General features: G+C 38.0%; 1 protein-coding gene across 2 annotated transcripts in view; it reads right to left on the bottom strand.

Annotated features, from left to right (window-relative positions):
- Nucleotides 1–491: 491 nt before the first annotated feature.
- The window catches only part of LOC127624819 (excitatory amino acid transporter 5-like), a 73,003-nt gene continuing 63,170 nt past the window's right edge, over nucleotides 492–10,324 (bottom strand). The window contains exons 9-12 of one of the 2 annotated variants that reach the window (XM_052099757.1): nucleotides 3,749–3,883; nucleotides 3,481–3,584; nucleotides 1,676–1,677; nucleotides 492–1,536 (exon numbers count right to left, since the gene is read on the bottom strand). In XM_052099757.1, the coding sequence (XP_051955717.1) occupies nucleotides 1,273–1,536; nucleotides 1,676–1,677; nucleotides 3,481–3,584; nucleotides 3,749–3,883 (505 nt within the window). In that variant the 3' untranslated portion in view covers nucleotides 492–1,272. The remainder of the gene's footprint in view (nucleotides 1,537–1,675; nucleotides 1,678–3,480; nucleotides 3,585–3,748; nucleotides 3,884–10,324) is intronic. The other variant, XM_052099756.1, reaches the window with a different exon arrangement.

Below are 10,324 nucleotides of genomic sequence, written 5' to 3'. Positions count from 1 at the left end.
ATAGAGATTGCACTCCCAAAGAACACATTTCTAGCCAATGATCTGCTTTAGAGCTGAACATGCAAAGAAATCAAAATTGTCACTATATAAATTGGCGCCTGTAAGCTTCCACTATACAAGTGTGTGCATGCTTACTTCCGGTTGTACAAGAGCTCATTGAAAATGAATGAGATCAGGTTAGAGACTAGGCTGAGACTAGCCTGGGCATGTTTTACAAGTAAAAAAGAGAGGAGATCGGTTAAGAAAAACAGGATAACATCCTCCCCCCTACCAGCAGTGATGAACTCACCAATGGTATAGAGTAAATAATGTTAAAATTGCGGGTAACACTTTAGATTTAAGTTCTATTTGTTAACATCACATAAAGCAATAGCTAACGTAAAATAACAAAAAGCTATACTTTTACAGCATTTATTAATCTTATTTCATGGGTTCACGGGTTCATGTAGTCCTGGAGCACATTTAGGTGAACCTATTTGGTGTGATGTCTATATTGGATGGGCTCGAGCACAGGATTGGGCTTATTTCTATGTTACCATTTCTTACCTTCATAGTCATTGATGTAACTTCAAAAATGTTAAACCCTAATCCCATCAACTCCTCGGTGCCAAAGAGGTGACTCAGATGATGCGATTTACATAGTGGTGATCTTTATGTCATTTTCACTGGTCTCTGGAACTGTGCCCGGCGAAACCGGAAGAGGATATGCCCACACTCACTAAACCGCAAATCAATGGCCATCAAATGCAACTGATGCCAATTTGACTTTGACTTTTTAAGATTGAAAAATTCCCTGTTATTTCCAGGATTTCTTTGACCGTGAGAACCCAGTCTAAAGGTTTAATCCACTCTCAAGGCCATGAATAAATCACCCCCTGACAGCAACCTACAAACCAATGTAACAGTCTGGTTTGGTAGTTCTGTCATTGACCTGGTTTCTGTTCCCATTACAGTGTTACCTGAAGCACTGAATGGGTCAACAGAGATGTGCTGCTAACTATGGTATTACTGGGGCAGTGGCCCATATGTGCAGGTGCACACCATGTCTTATCTCATGAGCATCGCAATATCAACTCAACATGGATTCATTCATTTTCCAAAATCCACAGAAAAAAAAACATACCAAAAGATTTAGTCGAAATTACAAGAAGAAATAATACAGCCAGCAATCCGCTCCATAGTAAGTGGATGCTTTTGTTTTCATACTCCATAATGTTCATAAGATTTCAGTCTAGTTGCTGATTGTCTTACATGTCCTGAATGGTGTTGATGCTATACGTTCGTCTCAAGACCATTCATGTCGACAGCACAATGGTCCTTGTCTCTGTGTTTGAGGTGGCGAGGAGGTACGGGGGGCTTTTTCCGCTCTGGAGGTGGTGGACGTACCCCTTCTTCCAGCTGCATCAGGCGGGCCACATCTGGACGGACGTGCTCAAGTTTGCCTCCTGGCGGAGGAGACTGGAAACTTCCATTGCTCTGTTGACAGTTAGGCAATGTCTGATTGTTCATGGGTTTCGTTTCACAGATGAGGGGAACCTACAGAGATGTGAGAGATCAGGGTAATTATAAGGTAGCTATTTATGGTTACTAATGCTAAGTCTAACCCAAAAGCTCTATATAACTTCACTAGTGTCACAGTAAGTTTGGAGTTTATTGGAGGGGCACTGACAGACACCCCTGCCCACTTGCACTGGCATGAAGATTGCCATTGTGCACTGTCACAAAAATAGAGCCCATAGTATGACAACATACTCCAATGGATGTCAATGGCCCCAATATCTTTTTCTTGGGCAATAACAGTGGAAGTGTTTAATGGCCTTTTGAAACCTTCTTGAATATATCGAATTTCAATAATAATCCTAACCTGATAAATATAAACTATACTAAAAATGGTCACAACTATGGTTGTTATGATTGGTGCCAGACGGGCTGGTTTAAGTATTTCTGTAACTGCTGATCTCCTGGGATTTCACACAACAATCTCAAGAGTTTACTCAGAGTGGTGCCAAAAATGAAAAACATCCAGTGCGTGGCAGTTCTGTGGATGAACCTAGTGTTCCTAATAAAGAGGTTGGCAAATGTAGCTGTCCAGATACACCTCTTTTCATGCAGTGACTTTAGTTTTTTGTCGTGGGGAACTATGTGAATCAATCAAATAGGTTATTTAAAGAGCTTGATTCCCAGATAAATGTAACTTTTTCACTAGAAAAAAATAGAGCGTAAGGGTGGGGGAAATATTAAATTCATGACACTTATATCCTTATGCAACTTCGTTATGTAACACTGACAAGGACATGAACTAGAGATAAATAATATTCAGAGAGGCAGTTACCTTTCATTAGCAGTAAATGCTCATCAGAGATGACTGTGGCTATACAATTTATAATTTTGAATACCTAGATTGAAACTTACTTAGCCTTAAAAAGGTGTACAGTATATGAAGTTCATTTTTGGTTTTGGTGGTATTTGGCATGATGACACAAGAGTTATACACATAATCACATAATCAGTGCCATATGTAATTACAGCAGTGCTGAATTAGGGCCATATAGCACGATTGCGAGTGTGATATTGCTTATAGAACAACAGTTCAATGTACAAGTAAATAAAAAACAAATAACTACTTTCTCACGCGGTAGATCAGAATCTGCCGCTGCTGGTTCAAAACAAATGATGCATCCAAGTCTTTGTTTCTAACAAGTTATTGGATAAACAAGGATGGATATATGTGTGTGTGTGGGTGTGTGTGTGTGTGGTGTGTGTGAGAGAGAGAGAGAGAGAGAGAGAGAGAGACATGGAGTGTGTGCGATCACCTTTTGCCACTCCCAAGCAGAGATGCTGTCAGCTTTCTGAAGATCAGCTTTCTCAGTGGAAAAATAGCATCCAAGTGGGGGTATTTCTCCCTATTTCACGGTAGCATGTGCGCAACAGTCATTCACTTAAGAAACCGCAATGTCCTCCATTTTAAACAGTATGTCCACTCCAATGTGGAAAGTCAGATAAGAGGTAAGCGCCTTCAGTTCGTGTAAATAATCAGTCTGTTGTATCTCTCAGCTATGATGAGCCATAATGCTGAAGTTGTTAGTTGAAAGTTTTTTAAAGTTATTTCCTAGCTTTAGTAGTAGTAATACATGCGGTCACGAAGAGCTGTTGTATGTAAATGGCTGATGCGGATTCATTTCACATCACTTAACAGGCTCATATTACACATAAAAATTATCTTTTGCCACCACCAGCTGGCTAACATATGTAATGTAATTTAAAAAAAAAAAGAGAGACATACAGTAGCTCAACATATATGCACTGCTCTTACATTTTAGTTTAGAATGGCACGAACACAAGCAGAGTGATACACATACAGTGAAGCGTGCTGATGGTGTGAGACCATCAGTGCTCACTGAATGTCTCTCGTCCAATCAGATTCGAGGATCGGAAACAAACTGTTGTATTTATACAACATATATAAATATGACATATAACTCACCCCATCTCCCTCTTTGATGAAGTCTTTTCTGCAGATATGAGCCATGATTCCTGTAGCCAGAGCATCTCCCATCACATTGACCATGGTGCGAAATCTGTCTCTAAAAATAGGAAAGCCAGACATTATGTTATACTCTAACTAGCCAAGTAAAGAAAAGTAATTGCTCTTAGACATTTTACATAAACATTTTCATAGGAATTAAAAAAAATGGTCTATGCAGTTTTAAGCATTTTGTTTCAATACATAAAATGTGTCAATACTTACAAGGCCCAATCAACAGCGATAATGAGAGTGATGTCATCAGTAGGCAGGCCGACAGATGTCAACACTATTACCATGGTGACCAAGCCGGCCTGTGGGATTCCGGCAGCACCAATGCTTGCTGCTGTCGCTGTAATACTGGAAAACAAGATAAACAAATAATTAACCAGCAAACAAAACTTTAGGAGGGACAAATTTCAGCTGGAACATCTAGAGACTATTGCACCTTCTCATATTCTAAATTACTCAAAATCAAAAAAAAAATTCAGTTGTTGAAATGAAATTATTACATTGACAGCTCTTCTTCATTGCTGCACAAACTTACCAAACTTGAGTACAGCAAAACGTTTGAAGTTGTTATAAATATTTCTCTCCAATTTCTGTATTGTACAATGAGACAAGTGCTTCAGCAATGTGGTCGGATAATATGAAATTATACATTTGTATCTGAATTTGACTCATGTTCAGCATGTTCAGCATGGTACCCTCTTTTGATCAAATTTGGGTTCTTTACTTTGGCTATATGGTTGTTTTGGTTGGCTGTACGGTTCTTTGATTTGGCTATTTGGTTGTTTTGGTTGCCTATACGGTTCTTTGATTTGGCTATTTGGTTGTTTTGGTTGGCTATACGGTTCTTTGATTTGGCTATTTGGTTGTTTTGGTTGGCTATACGGTTCTTTGATTTGGCTATATGGTTGTTTTGGTTGGCTATACGGTTCTTTGATTTGGCTATATGGTTTCTTTGATTTGGCTATATGGTTGTTTTGGTTGGTTATATGGTTCTTTGATTTGGCTATATGGTTGTTTTGGTTGGTTATATGGTTCTTTGATTTGGCTATATAGTTGTTTTGGTTGGTTATATGGTTCTTTGATTTGGCTATATGGTTGTTTTGGTTGGTTATATGGTTCTTTGATTTGGCTATATGGTTGTTTTGGTTGGCTGTATGGTTCTTTGATTTGGCTATATGGTTGTTTTGGTTGGCTGTATGGTTCTTTGATTTGGCTATATGGTTGTTTTGTTTGGCTGTATGGTTCTTTGATTTGGCTATATGGTTGTTTTGGTTGGCTGTATGGTTCTTTGATTTGGCTATATGGTTGTTTTGTTTGGCTGTATGGTTCTTTGATTTGGCTATATGGTTGTTTTGGTTGGCTGTATGGTTCTTTGATTTGGCTATATGGTTGTTTTGGTTGGCTGTATGGTTCTTTGATTTGGCTATATGGTTGTTTTGGTTGGCTGTATGGTTCTTTGATTTGGCTATATGGTTGTTTTGGTTGGCTGTATGGTTCTTTGATTTGGCTATATGGTTGTTTTGGTTGGCTGTATGGTTCTTTGATTTGGCTATATGGTTGTTTTGGTTGGCTGTATGGTTCTTTGGTTTGGCTATATGGTTGTTTTGGTTGGCTGTATGGTTCTTTGATTTGGCTATATGGTTGTTTTGGTTGGCTATATGGTTCTTTGATTTGGCTATATGGTTGTTTTGGTTGGCTATATGGTTCTTTGATTTGGCTATATGGTTGTTTTGGTTGGCTGTATGGTTCTTTGATTTGGCTATATGGTTGTTTTTGTTGGCTGTATGGTTCTTTGATTTGGCTATATGGTTGTTTTGGTTGGCTATATGGTTCTTTGATTTGGCTATATGGTTGTTTTGGTTGGCTGTATGGTTCTTTGAGATTGGTATATAGTTCTTTGGTTCTTTGAGTTGGCTATATTGTATTATGTGATTGCTATTTGCTTCTTTGAAATTGCTATGCGGTTCTTTGTGTTAGCTATAAATGGTTCTTTGGGTTGGCTGATTATGTTTCTTTGAGTTTGCTGTATGTTGTTTTTCAAGTTGGCTATATGTTTTTTTTTTATTGGATATTTGGTTCTTTAAGTTGACCATGTGTTTTTTTGTGTGTGTTGGCTATGTTTCTTTGGTTCTTTCAGATAGCTGTATGTTTTTTCAGTTCTTTGAGATAACTGTATTATTCTTTAGTTCTTTAAAATTGCTGTATGTTCTTTGTGTTAGCTATAAATATTTCTTTGAGTTGGCTGCATGTGGTTCTTTGAGTTGGCTACATGGTTCCTTGGCCACGTTCACACAGTCAGTGTTTGGGATTGACAACAGTATTTACTTACAGGTCTTGAAATGTCCTGTTCACACAAAATCTTACAGCGGTGGTTTGAACACTGTCTGTATGAACGAACAACCAAAGTCACAACCATATTCTTACAGTTGTAACCATAGTGACAAGTAAATATAAAAGAAGGCACCGTCAAAAACACTGGCATGTCTTATCACAATTGATGTCCTGTTATTAAAGTCCATTTGAGGCTTGAGTTAATCCATAAGATCATAATTAATGATAGCAGCTTTGAATACTTTTTAACTGAGTACAGAGCGCAACATTTGAATCGCATGGCTCATGCCCGTAAGCAACTGGTGGAAGACAGCAGCTGAATCTTCGGAAGACACACAGCTCATATCAGCGTCTCCGTGAGTTAACCAAACCCCACTTGAAACACAAGACACGCACGTGTCCAGTGCATCATGGCTCTCTCACATTATATTATGCGACTAACAATTAGTTGTCCTGTACGGTTCCATTCACACATTCTCCAAAAATACTGTTGTGAATTTGCGGGTGTCAGTTCGGATTTAGAATGCAGTTGTCACTCTCATAAATAACTGACCTGTGTGTGAATGTAATCATATTAAGCACTCAACACAAGACTGACAACCATATTCTGCTGCTGTGTGAATGTGACCTTTGAGTCTGCTTTATGGTTCTTTGAGTTAGCTATATGGTTCTTTGAGTGGCCATGTGGTTCTTTGAGTGGCTATATGGTTCTTTGAGATGGCTTTATGGTTCTTTAAGTTAGCTATATGTTTCTTTGAGTGGCCATGTGGTTCTTTGAGCTGGATAAGCTTCTTTGGTTTTTGAGATGGCTATATGTTTGTTGGTTCTTTGAGTGGCTATATGGTTTTTTGAGATGGCTTTATGGTTCTTTAAGTTAGCTATATGTTTCTTTGAGTGGCCATGTGGTTCTTTGAGCTGGATAAGCTTCTTTGGTTTTTGAGATGGCTATATGTTTGTTGGTTCTTTGAGATGGCTATATGTTTGTTGGTTCTTTGAGATGGCTATACGTTTGTTGGTTCTTTGAGATGGCTATATGTTTGTTGGTTCTTTGAGATGGCTATACGTTTGTTGGTTCTTTGAGATGGCTATACGTTTGTTGGTTCTTTGAGATGGCTATATGTTTTTTTTCGAGTTAGCTATATGGTTCTTTAAGAGGCCATATGGTTCTTTGAGCTGGATAACCTTCTTTGGTTCTTTGAGTGGCTATATGGTTCTTTGAGATGGCTTTATGGTTCTTTAAGTTAGCTATATGGTTCTTTGAGTGGCCTTGTGGTTCTTTGAACTGGATAAGCTTCTTTGGTTCTTTGAGATGGCTATATGTTTGTTGGTTCTTTGAGTGGCTATATGGTTCTTTGAGATGGCTTTATGGTTCTTTAAGTTAGCTATATGGTTCTTTGAGTGGCCATGTGGTTCTTTGAGCTGGATAAGCTTCTTTGGTTTTTGAGATGGCTATATGTTTGTTGGTTCTTTGAGATGGCTATATGTTTGTTGGTTCTTTGAGATGGCTATACGTTTGTTGGTTCTTTGAGATGGCTATACGTTTGTTGGTTCTTTGAGATGGCTATACGTTTGTTGGTTCTTTGAGATGGCTATATGTTTTTTTTCGAGTTAGCTATATGGTTCTTTAAGAGGCCATGTGGTTCTTTGAGCTGGATAACCTTCTTTGGTTCTTTGAGATGGCTATATTTTTGTTCGTTCTTTGAGATGGCTATATGTTTGTTGGTTCTTTGAGTTGGCTATATGGTTCTTTGAGATGGCTATATGTTTGTTGGTTCTTTGAGATGGCTATATGGTTCTTTGAGATGGCTATATGTTTGTTGGTTCTTTGAGATGGCTATATGTTTGTTGGTTCTTTGAGTTGGCTATATGGTTCTTTGAGATGGCTATATGTTTGTTGGTTCTTTGAGATGGCTATATGTTTGTTGGTTCTTTGAGATGGCTATATGTTTGTTGGTTCTTTGAGTTGGCTATATGGTTCTTTGAGTGGCCATGTGGTTCTTTGAGCTGGATAAGCTTCTTTGGTTTTTGAGATGGCTATATGTTTGTTGGTTCTTTGAGTGGCTATATGGTTTTTTGAGATGGCTTTATGGTTCTTAAGTTAGCTATATGTTTCTTTGAGTGGCCATGTGGTTCTTTGAGCTGGATAAGCTTCTTTGGTTTTTGAGATGGCTATATGTTTGTTGGTTCTTTGAGATGGCTATATGTTTGTTGGTTCTTTGAGATGGCTATACGTTTGTTGGTTCTTTGAGATGGCTATATGTTTGTTGGTTCTTTGAGATGGCTATACGTTTGTTGGTTCTTTGAGATGGCTATACGTTTGTTGGTTCTTTGAGATGGCTATATGTTTTTTTTCGAGTTAGCTATATGGTTCTTTAAGAGGCCATGTGGTTCTTTGAGCTGGATAACCTTCTTTGGTTCTTTGAGTGGCTATATGGTTCTTTGAGATGGCTTTATGGTTCTTTAAGTTAGCTATATGGTTCTTTGAGTGGCCTTGTGGTTCTTTGAACTGGATAAGCTTCTTTGGTTCTTTGAGATGGCTATATGTTTGTTGGTTCTTTGAGTGGCTATATGGTTCTTTGAGATGGCTTTATGGTTCTTTAAGTTAGCTATATGGTTCTTTGAGTGGCCATGTGGTTCTTTGAGCTGGATAAGCTTCTTTGGTTTTTGAGATGGCTATATGTTTGTTGGTTCTTTGAGATGGCTATATGTTTGTTGGTTCTTTGAGATGGCTATACGTTTGTTGGTTCTTTGAGATGGCTATATGTTTGTTGGTTCTTTGAGATGGCTATACGTTTGTTGGTTCTTTGAGATGGCTATATGTTTGTTGGTTCTTTGAGATGGCTATACGTTTGTTGGTTCTTTGAGATGGCTATACGTTTGTTGGTTCTTTGAGATGGCTATATGTTTTTTTTCGAGTTAGCTATATGGTTCTTTAAGAGGCCATGTGGTTCTTTGAGCTGGATAACCTTCTTTGGTTCTTTGAGATGGCTATATTTTTGTTCGTTCTTTGAGATGGCTATATGTTTGTTGGTTCTTTGAGTTGGCTATATGGTTCTTTGAGATGGCTATATGTTTGTTGGTTCTTTGAGATGGCTATATGGTTCTTTGAGATGGCTATATGTTTGTTGGTTCTTTGAGATGGCTATATGTTTGTTGGTTCTTTGAGTTGGCTATATGGTTCTTTGAGATGGCTATATGTTTGTTGGTTCTTTGAGATTGCTATATGTTTGTTGGTTCTTTGAGATGGCTATATGTTTGTTGGTTCTTTGAGTTGGCTATATGGTTCTTTGAGATGGCTATATGTTTGTTGGTTCTTTGAGATGGCTATATGTTTGTTGGTTCTTTGAGTTGGCTATATGGTTCTTTGAGATGGCTATATGTTTGTTGGTTCTTTGAGTTTGCTATATGGTTTTTTGAGATGGCTATATATTTTTTTTTTTTGAGTTAGCTATATGGTTCTTTGAGTGGCCATGTGGTTCTTTGACCTGGATAAGCTTCTTTGGTTCTTTGAGATGGATATATGTTTTTTTTTTAGATAACTTTATGGTTGTTTTGTTCGAGTTGACTATATAATTCTTTGAGTTGGCTGTATGGCTCTTTGAAATAAGTATATGTTTGACTTGTTGACAACTTCTTGATGTTTCATTATAAGGTCTTCAGATCAGTGTATTGGTCTCTGGTTCTTTAAAGCTTCAATACATTGATGATTTACTAAAGAAATAGAGTTTATAAAGTTGAGAAACTTACAAAGGTTTTATGATATCACACTTTAAACTCCTTTGCAACTAGTTGGAACTTCATTTTAAGAGTTTAAGCAGGAGCTTATACTCATGTTGTGATGATCGGAAACAGCCTCAGCCATAGACAGCAGACAAGTGCATATTTCAAAATTGACTACTGTTAGTGTACATCACAGAATAATGATTGTGCGAATGAGAAGTTAGATAAAGAAATAGAGGACTGTAAAATAATGAAAAAGAAAGGGATAGAGACGGAGAGAGAGGCAGTGTTGTCCACACTTTCATGCAATGTTGTGTCAGAGATAAATGTGGATCGGTGGCGTGCCGGGGGATGGTGATTTACCCCTGTCACATGGCTGTCTTACCAGAGGATTATTGTACAGTTTTTCAGTTGTTCCCCTCCATCCCCCATCCCCCATCCATCGTCCATGACTCTGTCTCTGATCTCTCTCTTTCACTGCTGTCATTTAATTTAACCCTTCCGCTAAATCACTCTTTCCCTTCAAAACAAACAGTAGCCTGTTTATCATAAAGGTAATATGTCTTGATGTATGTCGCAGGCTTCATGGCCAAAAGTTTGTGGACACATCTTTTTAATTAACTGTTTGTCTATGCCCCTTAATTTACGCAAAGGTTATAAGATAACATTGTAGATAATTTTGTGCTTTCATCTTTGTGGCAGCAGTTTGTTTAGGCCCTTTCTACTCCAGCATAGGGT

The sequence above is a fragment of the Xyrauchen texanus genome, chromosome 31 (genome assembly GCF_025860055.1).
Source record: "Xyrauchen texanus isolate HMW12.3.18 chromosome 31, RBS_HiC_50CHRs, whole genome shotgun sequence".
In the NCBI taxonomy this organism is placed as follows: Eukaryota; Metazoa; Chordata; class Actinopteri; order Cypriniformes; family Catostomidae; genus Xyrauchen; species Xyrauchen texanus.
The sequence above is the reverse complement of the archived record's forward strand: the minus strand, read 5'-3'. Positions and strand labels throughout refer to the sequence as shown.